General features: G+C 36.5%; 3 protein-coding genes across 13 annotated transcripts; 2 read left to right on the top strand and 1 right to left on the bottom strand.

The window, feature by feature from the left end:
- On the bottom strand, window positions 1–3387 carry LOC148295077 (COP9 signalosome complex subunit 7-like). Of its 11 annotated transcripts, none has more exons than XR_015835482.1 (6): window positions 2807–3387; window positions 2374–2516; window positions 1301–1454; window positions 1033–1060; window positions 861–906; window positions 1–270 (listed from the first exon to the last, which is right to left on the bottom strand). XR_015835482.1 is itself a non-coding variant. In XM_088252761.1 (6 exons), exons 2-6 carry the CDS (start codon window positions 2428–2430, stop codon window positions 192–194), a joined length of 372 nt encoding a protein of 123 aa, XP_088108887.1. In that variant the 5' UTR covers window positions 2431–2469; window positions 2807–3386; the 3' UTR covers window positions 1–191. The 11 variants fall into 11 exon arrangements, 7 of the variants coding, with proteins under 7 accessions (XP_088108887.1, XP_088108886.1, XP_088108883.1 ...); XM_088252761.1 differs by lacking the exon at window positions 1033–1060 and adding an exon at window positions 1859–1934 and having other exon boundaries at window positions 836–906; window positions 1366–1454; window positions 2374–2469; window positions 2807–3386; XM_088252760.1 differs by lacking the exon at window positions 1033–1060 and adding an exon at window positions 1859–1934 and having other exon boundaries at window positions 836–906; window positions 1366–1454; window positions 2807–3385.
- A 2602-nt stretch (window positions 3388–5989) lies between these two features.
- LOC110773312 (putative 2' cyclic ADP-D-ribose synthase BdTIR) lies at window positions 5990–9243 on the top strand. The gene is made up of 4 exons (XM_021977817.2): window positions 5990–6468; window positions 6898–6983; window positions 8723–8896; window positions 9176–9243. The coding sequence occupies exons 1-4, from the start codon at window positions 5990–5992 to the stop codon at window positions 9241–9243; spliced, it is 807 nt and encodes a 268-aa protein (XP_021833509.2).
- A 1635-nt stretch (window positions 9244–10878) lies between these two features.
- On the top strand, window positions 10879–13125 carry LOC110749225 (Peroxidase superfamily protein). Its single transcript, XM_088251306.1, has 4 exons — window positions 10879–11281; window positions 11741–11929; window positions 12042–12204; window positions 12403–13125. The coding sequence occupies exons 1-4, from the start codon at window positions 11069–11071 to the stop codon at window positions 12783–12785; spliced, it is 948 nt and encodes a 315-aa protein (XP_088107432.1). The 5' UTR covers window positions 10879–11068; the 3' UTR covers window positions 12786–13125.
- The last annotated feature ends 7172 nt before the right edge of the window (window positions 13126–20297 follow it).

Raw genomic sequence — 20297 nt, 5'->3', positions numbered from 1 at the left:
TAATTTAAATATATCCATAATGTCTATATATATATAAGCAAAATACTTGAATGATCCATACTTATCACATCCAAATCACAATTCTACCAGCCCTACACCACAAATTATCCTTACTTGTCTATGCATAAGCAAAATACTAGCTAGAAAGACATGTAAAATGAAGGAATGTTTAGCTCCATCAAAAAGCCATTCTAGGACATGAGTTGCCAATTCTTCTCGCACCTCATCCAATTCCATTTGGGTGTATGTGTCCTTCCTTCTAGCTTTATACTAGGAAAAAAGAAAAAGGAAAAAAGCATGTAAATTGTAAACACAAACAGCAGAAATATAAACATAAACTTAAAAAATCCAAGGTACTAAATTTGCATAAGATATGTTGTCATTTCAAATTGACCAATATGCAAATTTACCAAATCATATTGGTGAACAAGAAAATCTAATTTGTCAACCAAACTAATTAGATGACAGCAAGTCATTAAATGGATCCCACTTCATGTTTCAACTAGGAATTAAATGATCATGTGATGGGGTAGAGAGTAAGCAAGAATCAATTTTTCTGTTAAGAGTAAGATAAGAGTCAATGGTGAACCATATGCAACCAGACCTCAACATAAGAGTCAATTCTATTAGTTTTTTTTTTATCTAGAGAAGAAACTTCATAAATCATGAACTCAGCAACAAAAAATCAGAACACATTACTTCATTAGACATGCGACCATCACAGTCATGAAACTTTCACACAATCAGGGAAAAACATTAATGTTTTGAGATCATAATGCACATGCCAAGAGAGGTAGAGAAACTACACCAATGCCATCAATATCAGAGATGTTACCAGTTTGACAGTGTGTGTATCATACTCCCAAGTTGTCCAGGTCTGGGGTCTCTCCCTGCAGCAAACTGGACCTGCTTTTCACAAGATTGAATACTTAAAGGGAATGAGCAGAAACCAAAGAGAAGAAAGAGGAAAGCGAAAACAAAGAGAAAAAAAAATCCAATAATTTAAAGCCAAGGCAGCAATAAAGCTCAAACCTCCAATAATTTTAGCAGGCACCATAACCTATTACAATAAGAATTCAATTTTAAGCAGTGGCGGTATTGGTAACTGCACTCAATTTGCTCCAAGTGCAAGTAAGACAAATTTATATCCAAAGGACTTGTCCAAAAGTGATGCATTTTTCACTATATCCTTTCATTTTTTATTTAGAATGACATTTGTTAAGCATGGAGAACATAAAGTACCAGAAGTGACACACTCCACATAATCACATTGAAACCATATAGCCTTAACCATTACTACACATTCAGAGATGTAAATCACCAACAACTTTTGAAAAATAAGAGGATTACGCATTTGAATCATGCCTTGTTTGTCTCAGCTAGTGTAAGAACAGTGAGCTGTTTCAGCTTTAGGACTTGATCAGGGACCAATTGGGGAAGACGACTGGCATCACCTACAATTGAACTATGTTTCAGTTTCTTAAATTCCATCACAATAAGAAATAGAGAAGCTTACATAATTTTTTTTTTTACAAAAACTCAGAAATTTAAGGGAAATAGTTCTCTAAAATAAAATAAAAAAATTAACCATAAGGAAAATAAATAAATAAATAAGAAAAGAAAACCATGGACTTAATAATGTTACGGAGTTGATGACAGAGGCAATGGTGCATAAAATTATAGCTGTGTTCCCTTTTAAAATGGTCAACAGTTAACAGATGATTTCTTAAGACATTATATCAGACATAGAAGCAGAAAAGAAACATTAATCGAGTTGGTGCAAGAAGGCCAAAGCAATCAATAGAGATTCACTAATGAGAAAATGGACCAAAAGATGAAGCAAGTTTTGCACGCTCACTCTTGTAGTCACTCCATGTTCCTTGTGAAAACAAGCAAAGCACATCCAAGTTCATAGAAGTTTTTGTTCCTTCAAGCTGCAAATATTACAGAGTCAAAAGAACTATTCCTACAATGACATTCGTAGCATGAAAACCCAATAACAATAATAAAAAAATTTAATTTTCTCTTTGGCTACACCAAAATTCTGATTTAGACATTTCTTGTTCATAAACAATGACCTGACTCCTAAAACAACAGAACCCTTCTCTCAACCAAAACAAGAACAACATTTCTGTTTAGCTAAGAACAACATCCCAAATAATTAAAATTTAAAATTTACCACATCATATTCCACCACATCCATTGGCCATCGTTAATTGGGAAAAAAAAAATACCAGTTGTAGCAGTGAGGATATCATCTCCTATTTCCTAACTTAACATTCAAATTCTCCATTCATACTTAGTTTCTACCACCACAGAGCAGAAAAGGAAAATTTACAACAAAACAGAGAAGGAAAGAAAAAGAAAAGAAACCTGAACCAAACATCTCCAACTGCATCTTTTTGACTTTCTTTTTATATGCCATGGCATCTCCAGTGCTGCAAGCAAACCTGATGCATAGATTCATGCCTGCTATTTGGCATTGAATCTTTAGAAGGTTTGCAAATCTACTAGACCTAAGCAGTGAGCCTCCCATTTATCACATATACAACTTATCAATATTTTACATGAAACTACGCAGATTGAGTAAACAACAGAAGAATAAGAAGAAAAAACAGAATAATTCAAAACAAATAAACAAATGCCCATCAACAGCATACAGTTGTGACAAAATCTTCATTAAATTGGTTGATAGGTCCTCTTTTTGTTCCTCAATTATATAAAATTACAATCCATGCTACAATAAAAAGGTTTTGGCTTGAAAATCTAGGGTTTCTTCTAAGAAATTAAAATCAAACAGAGAAACCTGTTGAAAATGGCAGCAAGAGTATTGAAGTTGAGAGGGTCCTCGACGAATAACATGAGCTGTGCAGCCCTAACGGCAGAGCCAAACCTAACAATTGGAGCTCTGGTCATGGCGCCTATTGATGCTGGCCACCAAGGTACCCTCCGTCGTCCGCTCCAAGGCCTCGCGTCGGATCGCTGCCTCTCTCCGGCAGTCCCCAAGTTTCAACGCTTGCTCGTACGACACCGTCGTTCCGGACAACACCGATTGGAGGATCTCGCTGTGAATCGTAAGAGTTGAGCATCTGATGGTTTTAGCAAGAATGGGGCAGTGACGGAGGAGAGAGAAGAAAGAGAGAGTTTCAGAGGGACTGAAAAAAATGAGAGGGCGAGGAGAGAATTTTTCAGGAGATGAAGTTTTAGGGTGACAGTTTGAGAGGGAGTGAAAAAATTGAGAGGGAGCTGGAAGTAATTGGGGCTAGAGTTTGAGAGGGAGATGAAGTTTCGGGCAGCGAGTTTGGAGGGAGAACGTGAAAATTTTGGATTAGGGTTGACTCGACTTTAGGCATCAGAGGGATGTTATCAAAAAATGTCCCTCTTAAAAATAAAATAAAAACCAATCACTTTAGGCATCTGTAGTTATGTAGATGACGCTAAAAGGGAATAAAGGCATCGTCATAGAAAAACAAAAATTTGTGCTGATGTCTTTATGTCTGTTTAGTATCGTTATTTATGAAATCGATGCCTAATCTACTAATAGCATCGATTTCGTATTTACCGATGCCTATGTAGTGTTGCTAAAAGTGAAATTTGGCATAGTGTATTTTTCTTTGTTAGTTGAAACTTGATATTGTATTCTCTAAGATGATGATTCTGAACAAAACATTAGAGAAAAAATAATATTTTTTTTTATCAAACAGCAGAACCTTTGAATAACAGGAGAAACGAGTAGCAAGGAAAACAACAAACAAAGCGCAAAGCAAAGCGAAGTGGCACAAGGCAAACCAATTGGTAGAGAACAAAGGGGCCCAAAACACGGCCCAACAAGAAAAAAATAATTAATTAATTCTAAAAGAGGAAAACAACGATAAAGAGGCTCATCACAAGACATTTTGTCTCACCCTTTTAAGATGTGGGGTTCTTCAAATTTCCCAGACTTTTGCCTAGCTTTGTTACTCCTCCGTGATGCTACGTTCATCTGGTGTAAATGAGTTCATCATGGAGTTTGTTTGTTTGATGTTACTTTCAGTTCCAAATGCTTCCTACTTTATATGTTTTTCTCGTATTTGCACTATTTTTGTTTTTGCTAAAGTTAGGAAGAGGAGAGGGGAAACTCACATACATGGATACCATAACGCGAGTTTGAATCCAGGATGACTTGGAGCACACCAAAAACTTAGAGTCAATCCAACTAACACCCCATTGGTACATTGTTTTTGTTTATTTCTACTGTTTTTCTCTTTGTTAAGTTGGACTGAAAAACAAAGGGGCCTCCTTATAGCTGGTTTTCTTATTAATAGGAGTATTAATTAGAATAAAATTGGGGTAATTTGATCTCAAATTAGAAGAACCCATTTCTAGTTCGAAGTCCTTTGATATTAAACTAAAAGAGGGTCATCTTTTATTTCTGCACATGACCTCCTAAATTTCATAAACAACCATGCCCTAATACAACATGATTATTAAATGAGTTGTGTTAGCGTCGAATCAATGGACGCAATTAATTAATGTATTCAGTTAAGACTGACTACTGATTAATACAATACAAACACAAAGTGACACAACACGAACACACCCTCTACGAGCATGTATTGCTAGTACCCGTAATTACATGTGAAGTTCATTATGTAATTTAGTTCATGATTCAAACCACTGGGTTTTTCCAAAAACCATCGCTACAATCTTTTTTTTTTTTTGTTCGAAGTCTGATCTCATTAAAGAAACCCAGAGAAATAACCAAGGTGGTTGGTGTGAGTGGTTCGGCACTCTCATTCCTTAAGAGAGGTCAGGGGTTCGATCCTTGCTCTCGTACGGAGTCACCACTTTGGCCAACACTTTACCTCTTACGGGCCGACCCGATGTGAGCGGGGATTAGTCTGGGTTGTGGTTAAGGCTTAAAGGTGACACCCATAGTTGAGGCCCATCCAGGACCACCTCATGGTTCAAACCAAAAAAAAAAACCAGAGAAAACAAAAGACAAACAGAGCCAAAAGCTCAAAAGCAAGACACAAAAACTAGGTAGAAGCATCGCTACAATCTTTTATTTGGTAAGATAATATATATTGACCAAGTGGGACCGGAGAACAAGCCAACACGGAACTATACATGTCAAGCAAGAAGGTGTAATCAAATCAAAGGTCCAAAAGCTTGGAACGAGTGTACGGCAACTAGGGTTTTTGTTGACTTACATGAGATGAGTGACAAAGCATCAAGGGTTCGGGGAAACAGTTAATTCTCAAGAATCAAAATAAGAAAAAAAAAAAAAAAAAAAAAACTAGCTAGAAGCTGCCTAGAAATAAAATTATGTCAATGTAAATAAGAAAAACATGGTCTGTGTAATTCTTCAGAGGATATTTACCTCATTCAAACAGTCAAAGAAACCCTTTTGATGGTTTGTATAACTTGCAATAAAGTAATATATGTATGTAATATATGAATTTCTTCATTTTTTCAGGAAAAAAAATATACAGATTAAAGTTACTTTGAATTTGTCTTGAAATTCAAAGGGGATAGAACTCCCAAAGGCATGTGCTGATTTAAATTTTCCACAGGGATTTTAATGTTTTGGTCCTCGACATTTTGTTGGAAAAAAAAACTGGAAACATTTTAAATTCGTCCAGAATATATATGACCCAGTGCATGTTATATGTATTGAGGTGTAGAGGCAACATTTCACACAGAGAGGGACCTTCAACGTGTTTGAATGGTTTTTCCGTTTGTATTTGCTTACCGCGGGTCAAAACTTTTGTTCTTTTCTGCATACTTAATAAATTATTTCAAAATCAACTTCAACAGTAAGAAATTCCATCTTTAAACAACAATATTTCTTCAATTTAAATTTTTTTTTATAAAAAAACATGTGGACTTGAGGGCTCTATTTAAGGCCGTGTAAATCCAAGTACAAAAAGTACAATTCTCATTATAACAACATAGAAAGAAGAGCAAGGCAGAGACGAGCACAAAACTCAGGCTCAACAGAAAAACCATGCATCGTTCATCGGCAATTAACTTCCACCGCAACCTTTTCCTCCAAACCCAATTGGCCAAACGGGTTACCAAACCCTGTGATGTGTTCCTCAACCACAGAGGTGTAGACACAAAAAGAACAATAGTCTCTTTGCTTTACGACCATCTTTCTCTTCTCAACTTGCGCCCTTTCTTAGATAACAAGACCATGAAACCTGGAGACAAACTGTTTGATAAAATTGATAGTGCGATAATGGGATGTAAGGTTGGCGTTGCTGTGTTTTCGCCACGATATTGCGACTCTTACTTTTGCCTTCATGAATTGGCCCTATTCATGGAGTCTAAGAAGAAGGTTATTCCCATCTTCTGTGATATTAAGCCCTCTCAGCTTCGTGTTGTCGAGAACGGGCAATGTCCACCGGAGAAGCTTCCAAAGTTTAGGTTGGCTCTTGAACAGGCCAAGAACACTGTGGGGCTGACGTTCGACTCCTCAAAAGGGTAATTTCCATGAACACATATAGCATGTTCTTTCTTTATTTTTAGGGTTCAACTTGCAGCTGTGCTAATAAGAAAATGCTATAAGGAGATCGCATTTATAGATCACATTGTGTACCACCGTTCTAATAAAAGTGGAGTCCACTTATATAATGGGTCACACATCAAACTTATGTTAGAGAGATGGTACACTAGGTGGTCTATAACTATATGGTCTTCCCAACATTACCCGTGCTAATAATATTTCATCAAATAACTTTCTTTTGATTCTTTGGTTTTTAAGGTTTATAATTATTAATATTCAAAGACATGATATAACTAGTATATTTTCATAGAATTTCCTACTGAATTTCTTCAAAAATTAATAATATATGGCTTCTCTACTGAATTTCCTTCATTAATTCCGATGGGTTTTTCTTTTGGGTTTTGTAGGAATTTGGCAGATGTTGTAACAAGTGCTGCAAATATTGTAATCAACAGCCTGATAGAGATTGAGAACGAAAAGCATTCTATGCATCGTCCAAAAACTCCATTTCTCGCAAACTGATCCTTGATTACTTTCGTTAATTCGTTCTGCAAATACACATCTTGTTTGGTAAATAAAAGTGCAAATACACATCCATTTCTTTAATTACTTCCCATTTGTTCATTTGTAACTTTCTTTGTAACAAAGAGCACCGTGTAAAGCTCACCTGATAACATGTATACTTTAAATTCTTTTTAGTTGTATGTATTACAAAATGTTTAATAAGGATGCGTGACACAATCTCTAATTTGTTCATTAATTTAATTCATTCTGCTTCGGTAATCAACCTATAATATATGTGTATTAACAAATGCTATTGTTGAACATACAATTCTAATGCTTTTCAAGGTTCCCTTTTCTAATAATTTGTTATAGTCCAAAAATCATTTCATTTTCTCATTCATAATTCAGCCAAAAAAGCCACTAACTACAAAGGGCCAATACAAACTAGCCACAAATGGCCCTTACAATAACAGAGCGATCTACCAGCAAAATTAAGACAATCATCATTTTTAATTACCATTTTATTTGTTAACAAGTGGGCTAGCTACAGTTATTAGCTTAAAATTTAATCATCATTTTTATTTTGCTTATAGTTTCTATAGTCTTTCTAGAAATTAAAGTATGCTTTAAATCTTATAAACCACTCGAATTTTCAATAAACTTTAATATAAAATATATATATATTTAAGATGCAATCGCAAAACACATATTATCAAAATGAAAATATGTTCAACAATAGAATTCCAAGTGTACATATTTTAATGTGTATTTTTATTGTTGTCTTGCAATCAAATCCATAAAAATTTGGAATTTTTTATTTATGGATATATACTGATGTTGAGGTATTGAGTAGATGCCAAAAATGATAAACTTGGTTTGTTTTTTTTTTCCATTGTCCAAATCCAAAATTTCCTCTTGGGTTTTCTAAATAATTAATATTAAGGAGAAACTTAAATGGGATAAATGTGGCACAATATGAACCATTAAAATCTGAAGATTGGGAGTTGTTATGGCCAAGTATAATCATAGCTTGGTACTTTGAATAAACTGACCAATTGAAACGTGAATAAACTGGCATAAAATAAATGCGAACATAGATAGTTGGGTATAGCTCAGTTGGTTGAGCTTTTCCACCTCCACTTATGTGGGAAGAGGTTACCCCCAAAAGCTCAATGAATATTTGTGTAAACTCCTTCCCCCAATCACTTGTACTAAAAAATAAAAATAAACGCAAACCTAATTCCTACCAATGAAATATTTGCAATTAATCAGAACCCTAAAAATAGGGCGAGTAGCGTCAATAGAGTTGGGATCGAAGCAAACTGCAGCCATGGAGTCTTTCTCAATTAAAATATGTATTATGTAGTTACACAACATAAGACAAATACTTGTTAATTATGAATAAGCGTTGAGCGTAGTAGTTGACTAATAGGTGACGAGAATCCTCACAAGAGATTAGGGTTGCTTGCTTATGCTTCAATTTCTGTTGTTGACTATATAATTTATCGGTCTTTGATGGAATTGTCAGCGCAAAAGAGAGGAGGGGTAGGGGAGAGGTGGGTGCGTTTTCCCTTGTGTTTTTTTTAATTTTAATTTTTCTATTTTTTTGTTTTTAATTAAAAGGACAAAATTGGAAACTATATATATATATATATAGAGTCCTCCCAGCTACCTTGATGCCTATGCCAATTAAGCAAGAGTCATCTTCCCAACTTGTGCCCTTCCCAGGTTATTCTCCAATTCCAATTAATAATAGGTTTAATCCCTTGAGCCAGTCTTCTTTACGTCCTAATTATCAGTCAGTTTTAGTTTCTCAGTATGATCCTTTCACAGTTAACCCCTCTGTTTCAGCTCCTTCTCAGAATCCAAGCCCAATTAAAAGGACAAATTATGCCGCCAGAAGTCATAGTCATCTTTTTGTTGTAGAATATATATATATATATATATATATATATATATATATAATATTGTGTTAGAGTCGATAGCAGATGCAAGATTTGTCAATACGGAGACGTGATGGGCTATGGATTAAATTGTAGAAACTAATTTTCGTAATTACTGAGAAAAAAGAACTTTGTGGGCACTGAAGTTGAAGTTGAAGTGGTACTCTAAGCCCACTTTGTGGTGTAAATTTGGCATCTAAAGCTTGACAAATTCAATAAAGTGTGGGCATGTCCGTAGTTGGTCTTGAGTCGCTAGCGGTTAGGGTGCTTTTGGGTGAAGAACTTTGGAGATATGATTTGTGGTGATATGGGACTTAGAAATCCCATATAGTCAAAGTTTCTTATTTGACAAGTTTAAAATGAGGTTTACCAAATTATAAAGGCTTTCACATGTGCTTCTAAGAAGCCAAAGATCCAATTCTAACTTCCACAAAAATTAGGTGTTACTTCAAAATATACTATTACTAAGCTATGCCAAAAGAAACACCGTAAGGTATGACTCGCACTCACGAGCCATGGGTCTTGGCGTTGTGATCTAAGGAACGTCGGCCGCCCATGACCTGGCCTCTCAAGCCAAACATTAGTGACCAGGCTCCAGAACCCAGCACTCGTTACTGGATAGCAAGTTTGATTATTGAGGGTGTGTTCGAAGATGCTTTGCCGGACCCAACAATTAAATTTGAAGGTTATTAATTAATAAGAAATCCCACAATTAATTATCATTGACAAAATATATTAGCCAAGCAAGTTACTTTACAAATCCTATCACTTACACTTATTCTTATCACTATTTAGAACTCTAGACAGCCTGAACTTACGTAGGCATCAAAGAATATTTGGATGATATTACATCTTTTGTCCTTTTTTGTCTAAATCATGAGGTGGTCCTGGATGGGCCCAACTATGGGTGGCACCTTTAAGCCTTAACCACAACCCAGACTAATCCCCACTCACACCGGGTCGGCCCGTAAGGGGTAAAGTGTTGGCCAAAGTGGTGACTCCGTACGAGAGCAAGGATCGAACCCTTGATCTCTCTTAAGGAATGAGAGTGCCGAACCACTCACACCAACCACCTTGGTTATCTTTTGTCCTTTAACTTGGATGCCCTTCTCAATGTTTTTTTTAATCTGTGAATTCATTAGATCCATTCATCTTGCAAGAAAGATTAATAAAACCAGTTTAACTCCAAAAACACCCTTTAAAAAGTCAGACCTCATTTAAAAGAAAAAGAAAAGACATGACACCACTACCACATACATCGCTTGCTTGAAGTGAAAGCATGTCATATATGTATGTATATAGAATATGGTACCACCACACCACACCACATGTTGTTGGACGTGTGTAAGACACTAACGGATAACCTATTGAATCTGCACGCGTAAATGGATCTTTCTTTTGCCCAAACAAGTCTCCCCACTTGTCACAAAACGACATGACGTCTCTAGAGTAGGTATGCTCTCCTTTTCAAATGGAAGCCAGCTGAGCTACATGCATATACTGGTCGTGGCCTACATAGTGCTCGATACACTTGACACTCTCCACTTTCATTTTGACATTTGACTTCCATGCCTAGCCCACATATTTATATATATATATTCAAAAACTTCAACACTTTATGATATCATATTTAATTTGTTAGTGACAATGTGATTTTCAATTAAACAATGCCATTTGTTGTTGTGTGATCTTTGTCATATTTTAGTTTTAGGTTTCATGCATGCATGATTTGGCTTTAATTAATATTATTTTTTCAGTGCTGTTATTTGTACCATGTTTACTAATTACGGTGGATTTCTCATTCGTTAATGGGGTACATCTCTATTAGAAATGTGGTCACTAAATATATTATGATATTACGGTGTTGACCTTACATGTAATTAGCATGGATTTTGATTACAATTATTGCTTTATCTAGACAAATGAGATTGATTAGGTGGATAATTGATCAGCATAAACCACTGTCGTCTTCAACTTTTTTTCTTCCTTTGGTTTTGGGGCGGCAAGCTTTGTTTAATCATTACTTTGCATCTCTATAAATGCACATTGCCTTCTCTTCACTCTTCAGTTCTACCAGTTACGCCTTCTTCTATCAACTAAGCTAATTTTTTCTGACCACACACACAGAAACATGGGAATTGCTAAGCTTCTTGGTGTGTTTCTAGTAATGGAAATGACGAGTGGCTTCAGATCTGGAGCAGATGGTTTGAGTATGGGATATTACAGTATGAGCTGCCCGATGGCTGAATTTATCGTGAGAAATTCAGTCACCAGAGCCTTGCAAGCTGATCCAACCTTAGCAGCAGGCCTAATCAGAATGCATTTCCATGATTGCTTCATAGAGGTCTCTCTCTCTCTCTCTCTCTCAACACACACAACACAAGCATATTGTTTAAATTTGTTTAAATTTTGTAGGTTTTGTTAGAAGTACACGAAATTTTTATTAAGAAAATAAAAAGGTTTTCATGCTTATTCATTTGAAAGTGCTTTCTGAAAAAAACACAAGAGTGCTTCTTTACGAACCACTAATAATATCGTAACACAACTATAGAGTAACAGCTAGTTAACTATTTTTAACTTTATGTTTTTTCTATTGAGTGCTAAGTGTGCTACATCTACACTCTTCCTTTGTTATTCATATATTACTTTTCAATCAGTACATTAATTACACGCAACACACACCCGAATAGTATAATATTTTGTTTTCTTGTTAAATTAATTTTTTAAGGGATTTAATAACTCCACATTTTCATTTCTAATTACAAAAAAAAACCTTTTGTTTCCTCGTTGAATGAATATTTAGGGATGTGATGCGTCAATTCTCCTAGATTCAACAAAAGGCAACACAGCAGAGAAGGACTCCCCTGCAAATTTGAGCCTGAGAGGCTATGAAGTAATTGATGCTGCAAAGGAGGAGCTTGAAAAACAATGCCCTGGCGTTGTCTCATGCGCTGATATAGTTGCAATGGCTTCTACATATGCAGTTTTTGAGGTAATTAAGGACATATGAATTCATTCATAAATTAAATTTTGTTCTTCTTTTTTTGTGTGTGAAATTAATCATTAGACTTTACTGTTTGTTGATGGGATTTGATTAACAACAGGCTGGAGGTCCAGTATATGACATACCCAAAGGAAGAAAGGACGGAAGTAGGTCTAAAATAGAAGACACAAGGAACCTGCCTCCACCCACCTTGAATGCCTCTGAACTCATTAAAATGTTTGGGCAACATGGTTTTACTGCCCAAGAAATGGTGGCTCTATCTGGTAAACATATACATGCTCCCTCTTAAAATTTACAAACGACCATGTTATGTAGCCGATTGAGTGGCAGATATTGTCCGGTCAAATCATGTAACACATGTTATGTTCTAACTAGACGCTACTTGCTGGCAGAATGTCCACATAAGTTTTTGTCTTAATTTAAGGGTTCATATATGTATATATTGGTTTTGTACTTTGTAGGTGCACATACACTAGGTGTAGCCAGGTGCTCTTCATTCAAAAACCGACTGAGTAATGCTGTGGATCCAAACTTAGATTCAGGGTTTGCAAAGCAACTGACCAAAACCTGCAGTGCCGGGGACAATACCGAGCAGCCCTTTGATGCGACGAGAAACCGTTTCGATAACCTTTACTTCAATGCACTGCAGCGGAACACCGGACTACTGGCTTCTGACCAAACTCTGTTTGCATCTGCAAGAACCAGAAACATTGTAAATGGTTATGCCTTCAACCAAGCCATGTTCTTCCTTGACTTTCAACAGGCAATGGTGAAAATGAGCACGCTGGATGTTAAGGAAGGTTCCAAAGGAGAAGTGCGACAAAACTGTCGCAAAATCAATTAAGGGAGGAGTTTTTGTGTAAAGAGACTTGAAGCATTCGTTTGCTCTTCATTGTGTATTGATGGATAAAAACATCTGTCATTGTATAATAGTTAAATAGTAAAATACATACCAACAGGAGTTGGTCCAAGTGGAAGGGGCTTGGATCCTTTAAACAAGAGGTCTGAGTTCGATCCCAGGCGCTTGCGAATAAAGCAGACTTTGTTGGGAGAGGTCCCCACTTTGCGCCCGACAGTACCTCAAGGGTTAGTCCCCGCAATCGCGCGGGGATACCTTGGTTTTCACCAAAAAAATAGTAAAATACATAATAAAGGTCCTTTGAGCTTATGTTTTATTTGTGTTACTTTCCAACAAATCTTTTCAATGCGACATCTTGCAATGTGATGTTACAAATCGATTAATATTATAAAATATATTTGTTACCATAGCGCATTGTTGTCCAATTTATTTTCACGAACCCATGTTACTAACACACATGACGAAGTTCCAATACCATATAATAATTTCTAGTGATTACAACAAAATGAATTGAGGTCGATTTTCCTTTGTAACGGGTAAGTTTTAATCTTGATTTATAATTTAGAAATGATAGTAGGGGTTAGTGAAAGAAAGAAAAGAAAAAAAAAAAAAACTACGCGCTAATTCCTATGGGTTGTGTATTTTCCTTATGTTCTTGTCTTGTCTTGATTTTCAAATTTAATAAGATTTCTTAGATCTTTCCAATTAAGTATAACCAAGATAACCTATTTACCCAAGGATTAGTCAGACTCAGATATTAGAGAATTTTTAGATCTCACATGAATGATTTAGATTAAAAATTAAAGATAATAAAGACAGACAGAAAGAGCAAGGTTGCGATTCGAATCTGAACAAAACCATGCAATTCGTTTCCTTGTAATTTTGATGGGATGTGCTTCCATGTACAAAGCACAACCACAAAAGAACAAGCTTTTCACCAAATTCTAACACAAAACTGAAACTTTAATCTTTTGATTTGGCTTACAGTCTGAAATCATGAGCTTCTACTCAACCCTAAACCCTGATACATCATTCCTAAAATCCAACAATTGCAAAAATTACATTCTCATAATATATGGCCACTTCCCCATCCCATCCGAACAATACAATTTCATAAAATGGAGAAGAGAACGGGGGTCGTTTAAGCACCTAAAAACTTCAGATGGGCATATCTTTATTTCTTCAGTTGATGAGCTAGCTGCTGAAGTGAACTCCCAACATATTCATCTTCCGGTGCACACCAAGTGTTTGCTATATTGCTCGACTGAAAGGACGACGAGAAGAAGACCTGCTTCTGCTTCTGCTTCTCCTAATGAGCTCGCGGATACGAGACACCATCACTTCCACCATATCTCCTGTATAATCCATCAGCAATGGCCGCAAGAACGCAGCCCAAAGCCCCACCAATGCCACCATTACTTCTGCTCCCAAACCCAACATTGATCAATTAATACAATATTTTTATCTTCTCCTGCATATAACTTGGCTTTTAATATATATGGGGTGTTACTGTTGTTCTCTCTCTCTCTCTCTCACTCTCTCTCGCTTGAAGCTTGGAAGTTGATGGGCAGTTATAATATTATCCAGTATGTGGAATTTCTAATAAATGTAATGTTCGGTTCGAAAGGTAAAATCCAGCCCACCAAATCTAGGCCAGGTACCAAGACCAACCTTCATCCACCATTCTTTTAAAACAAACAGTCTTCAGGCCGGGTCGGTAGCTGAGGTCTATATTGGGAAACTATTAACCACCAACTCTATATCTACCATTCTTTAACCCTCTGTATTTTTTTGGGTCAAAAGTGAAATGACAAAAATATTCAATTTGAAATCATGTAATTTGGGTGAAGTTACGATTTGTTCCTATAGTTTCAATTATCGCAATTTAATTCAATTAGGATTGTATACGATTTTGAAAGATTTTTTTTAAGTGACAGATTTTCTGGAATTGTATAATTCCTATAGGTTTTACCCGAATTTTTAATAAACTTGTATAGGCTTTTATTATAGACTTCCATCCTTTTATATGAACTTTTGTTATAGATTTAGATATATTTGCATAGACTTCTCAACACTATTTTCTTTAAACTATCTTGACCTAGCCACTAGTCGACCATCCCTTTTTTTTTTCTTCTCCAAATTCTTCCTCTACTTGCGTCCACAACAATGAATTTCCCTTTGAAATTTCCGCGAGTTGGAAACTTTCATACCTAAACAATGAATTTCCCTTATTTCGATAAATAAAATAAAAAAAGAATTTCCCTTTGAAATTTCCACGAGTTGGAAACTTTCATACCTAAACAATGAATTTCCCTTATTTCGATAAAAAAAAAATTTGAATTTCCCTTTGAAATTTCCATGAGTTGGAAATTTCCCTTTGATTTTGTTCACGAACAGCAAACTCTTCGTCCAGAAATTCAATTAAAAAAAACAACCATTTGTCCAAAAAGCAAGGGCCCTATCATCTGGTAGTGTTATGGGTGATGGAAATATATCTCAACCTTCCGCAGCCTTGACGTTGGCTTCACGCCAAGATGATCTACAAGGGAAGTTATCGGAGATCAAGAAATCTCTAGCCGAGCTTTCCGTCCAGCAACTCCAACTGGTTGACTTGAAGAAATCACTAATGGAGGAGCTTTGTAACCACCCAAGGTCAGTGCATGGCTTAGTGCATTGCTTGCCAAACGATGTAAAAATTTCTAACGCAAAGAGAAAAAAAAACATGTCGTATGAAATCTTCGGGGTGGAGGTTGGACTTATGTTGGCCTTTATTATTTATACCTAAACCCTACAAATTCTCCAAACTCCAACACTTAATTAAATCCTTTCAAATCTATCTCCTTTTAAATATAGGTAAATTTATTTGGACTTTTTCTAAGTCCTAATTGAATACACCCACATTTAGATGAACATTTTAAAAGTTCAAACAAGTCTAGATTGAATACACCCAAACTGTTATAGACTTTTTAAAAATTTGTATAAATCCAAATTGAATTCACCCGGATTTTTAAAATCTTTTTAAACGCTCTAGAATCCTAATTGAATACACCCCCTAAGTCATGCAGTTTACTAATTATGCGCAATTCACATGAATAAGGATTTTAATTTAGTCATTCGTTTTACAAAATTAACATGTGAGAGACATGTGTGGTGCTTTTACACCTCCAAAAATAAAAAACAAAACAAAAATCTATTTTACCCTAACATATATTATTCAGGTGTTACTTTTGTGGATAAATTGACGTTGAAATTTAACGAACTTACGCTATAATTTACTATAAGCATGAAATCATGACAAACTGAAGCTTTAAGGAGAAAATAAGAACTTGGTCTCAACCACAACGATCGAATTCAAAATCTGCCATTTTGATTAGACAACACTGTAGGATCCAACAAATTTAGTTGATCTAGTGCAGATGCGAACTACTCTTTCTACTTGTACAATGTGACCATGTCATGTAACGTGCCAAACAAGAAAGACTGCTCACCCATGCTAAATGCTTTTTTGGGTAAATAGTAAACTAAAGAAAAAGTGGTGGTTGTTTATGGTACATGAATAGGAGATTTTTATTTTATGTTTTGTTAAAATAAATTATTATTAATTATTTACTTACTGTAGGGGTCTTTTTCTTCCGGCAGCTACTACGGGCATGGGCTGCCGTAAATAGCAAAATGGATGAAATTGCCCCTTGAGCCTGAGTTCAGAGATCAAGCCCCAAGAATGCTTCGAAAGGACAGTAAGGCCTTAGGAAACACCTTGGTTACCTTCACCAACAAAAATAACGACAGCTTACAGATAAATTCTTGGCTTAGCATGAGAAGCTTGTGGCATGGGAGCAAAATCGACATGAGTTTAGCACCGAAGAGAAAACTGAGTGTTCTTGGGAGAAAAAGGGGTATTAAGGTATGAGATGGAGAGTTTGCAAAGAGGTTTGGCTGAGAAAGGAGGGAAGGAAAGGAAAAGATGGCTTGGGCGCTATTTCCGGCAGCTCGACAGTGACTCTGTCAAATGTCAGAATAGCATGACAAAGGGGAAAGCTGAGGGAGGAGATGAACTAAGCACGAAAATTGATGGGTTTTGCATGCAAGAGAGGAAGCTTGCTCTCTAGTTGTGTGTTGTGATGATGGGTAGGAAATGCCTCTTTTTATAGGCGCTGAAAGCTACCTTTTCCAAGAAACCCTAATGGCTTCTATTTAATTTGGCCAAGTCTTTCCATTCCTTTCTCCCCTCATCCCTTCAATCATCCTATTTTAGTGAAATCCACTTTTCCCATTTGCACAAAATCAGGGATTTTTGGGAGCTCAAGACCCTTTCCCGCAGCTGCCTCATAACTCCCATTTTCAACCATCTCATTCCTTTCCTTTCTTCCTTTTTTTTATGGTCAGGTTTAATGAGGGAAAGAGAATGGGTATGCATGTTGGTTCAAATGGTGATTTGCGCTCCAATATCCCTTGGTCCTTTGGAAGTTTTTGCTTTAAACTTGTTCCCCCAATGTGCTGGAGCCTCCCAGCAGCTCTGCATAGTGGACCTCCGGACTTCCCTTCGTGGCTTCTGTTTTTTTTAGTAAGGGGCTGAGGCTTTTGCTACTTCTCATTTCTAATTGTATGGGCCTTCTAAGATAATGGGTTGGTTTGTCAAAATAAATGGGCTAACCTCAACAAGTGTTGGCCTATTTTTTGTTGAGGTGTTGGGCTAATTTGGTTAAGCTAATGGGCTATTTCGGTTGGGCTTTTTGGTTGGGATATTTTCTCTTTGTGCTCACCCACATGTTTGGGTCTAAGAAATGGGCCTGAGTTTCGAGGCTCCCAAGCAACCCCGGGACTTCCATTTCTTGGCCCATCAATGGGCCTCATGTCAACTTATTACCATCCATGCCAAAACCCACTCAAGCAAGCCCCAGGCATCTTGCGTGGCTTGGGCCCACTTAAGCTTGTAACGTGACGTGTTGCTTATTTGCTTGGCGTGGCATGTGTGCAAGCGCATATGACGAACTTTCTCGTGCCCATATTGGGTTTCTTCTCGGTAAGGTATTGCATTGGGCCGAGAATTTATTTGGGCCGAACCGTGACTTTTTTGGGCCTCAACACTTACTAACCAGTTAGCGCTCGATGTTATATATATGAAATCGGGCAATCTCATATGTGGGGTCTTCAGTATGAAAAGGGATATCTATGTGGCCCATGTAACATCCTACAATATATTGATTATGAAAGCTAATGTTTGTTAAATGTGAGTAAGATCCTCTTACACAGTAAATAAGTAAGTAATATCATGGTAAATGTGAGTGAAATTTCACTTTGGGTTGGGCCCTACTACATATCTTCGATTCCCATCCTCCCCAATTCAAGGTTCTAGGAACGGAGGCATCTTGGGTTTGAGCTTTTCTTTTCGGGCCTTTTGGCCTTCTTAGCCATCAACATAAAATATCACTTTGATTTCATCTATAATTTTCACCATGTAAGAATAAACGATTCAACCATTTAATAAGTTAGCCAAGTCGATAGAAACAATATAGCCATCCGAAATAAAAGAAGCAAAAGTGTAATATTATGAGGAACTAGAATTCAGAATCCAAAACATAATAATAAATAAAGAATAAGACTTCTTTTTTATACGAGCGATATAAACTACGGAAAGGGTGATTCGAACTCGGATGCAAAGTGGATAAACTATGGGAAGGGAGATTCGAACTCGGGTGCAGAGTGGGGAGTAAATCCGCTCCAACCAACTTAGCTAAGCCCACATCTACAAGAACAAGACTTCTTAAGCAACAATTCCCTATCTTTCTACCATAAATTTGGAGTTAACCAAATTAGTTGTGTTCATATTGACAATTTAACACTTGGAAAGGGTCGCTCAATTTTCCCAAAATCTAGGTAGAATACACCAAATTCACGAGATGTATATGTTTCCAAAGAAGGTAAATTACATGTAGCGTTTGTTGCAAAATAAGCAATTTCCTTCTAACCCTTGAAAATCACTCGCTAGAAGGACACACAAGCGTCCGAGAAAAAGAATAGTTGGTACCCCAAACTTTGCACTCCAACAAAGTTGTCATTCCTTTGGTCAAGCTTGTATACTCTATAATGGCTTGTCCTCACATATGAATTAAAGTTAGAAACATCTTCATAATTATTAGCAAGGCGATATTCACCTTCATCATCCTCATTCTCATCACCATTGTCATTGTCTTCATCATCATCTTCAATCTCTTCCTTGTTCTCATCTTCCTCATCAGCATTGTTGCCATCTTCGTTATCATTGCGTTTGATGGATCAAGAAGACTTCATTATTTGTTAGCAGAAACGTGTGATTGATCTGACCCCCAAAAAAAAACGTGTGATTGATTGAACCTTAAAAACGTAAACCTTGAAATAGAATGATAGTGCATCCCTATCATATTTTAGCACAAATCTAGAATATTAAATTGAAATTTACCCAAAATAAAATAAAGAAAAATAATGGCCATGATAGAACGACGTGGTCTTGTGACATTTATTTTTTGTTGTGATGGACATCAACAATTGTTGAATTAGAAAAAAACAAAAAAAAAACAAAAGCAAAAACAAAAACAAAAACAAAAACTCATCATGAATCACAACTTTGGACATAAGATGGTGTTTGGGCATGGTCTCCAATTCCAAGCCAAGTCAAGGAGACCCAATTCCAAGCCAAGTCAAGTGGTTCAAATCTCAAACCAAATCAAGTAGTCCCAATCTCAAACCAAGTCAAGTGGAAATCCAAAGGCCTAGCCAAAGCAAAGATATTGTCATTTATAATAGCAATAACCAAACAATAAATAAATTGAATGACAAAACCCACACGCTTGGCTTGGGGTAAGCCAATGGGTCAAATGTGGATGGTGGGGTCTCACCATCCACCTTGTGGGGAAAAGCAACCAAGTCTTTTGGTCTTGGATTTCTACTTTCTAGTAAAAAATCAAGGTCTTCTGCAAGAAATGACATATAAATTATTGACAAAGAGATAAGAGTGGAATAAAGAAAGAGGAGAAAATTGGGGTTGAGGTAAAAGAAGCCATTGTTGAACTCCACCTTCGATATGTTGTGGTTGAACTCCACTTTCGATATGTTGTGATTAGAATGGCATGGTAGTAGCTTTTGAAAGCTTGAGAGGAGTTTGTTGAAGGAGGTTTGAAGACCCAATAAAAGTATTACATAGAAGTAAGATTTGCTTATTTCTATTATACATATTAGTATAAATAAAATGGCCAAAAGAATGGCCTTTTGAGTTGGCTGGTTAATGGAGAACAAGTCAAGGACTTGGCTGAGAGAACAAGTCGAAAACTTGGCTGGGAGAATGGCCAAGGAGTTGGCTGGAAGAAGTCAAAAGTTCGTTGAGGTAAGAAAACCCATCACTTTGATAATTTCAAGGTGGCCAAGAGTTTGGAAGCCTAAGATGGTCCTTAGCTTTGGGTAATGATTTTGTGACTTGAGAATGCTCAAGTTCAAAATGATAGAAGTAGTGTCTAGGACCCA

The sequence above is a fragment of the Prunus avium genome, chromosome 4 (genome assembly GCF_965620075.1).
Source record: "Prunus avium chromosome 4, drPruAviu1.hap1.1, whole genome shotgun sequence".
NCBI lineage: Eukaryota > Viridiplantae > Streptophyta > Magnoliopsida > Rosales > Rosaceae > Prunus > Prunus avium.
The sequence above is the reverse complement of the archived record's forward strand: the minus strand, read 5'-3'. Positions and strand labels throughout refer to the sequence as shown.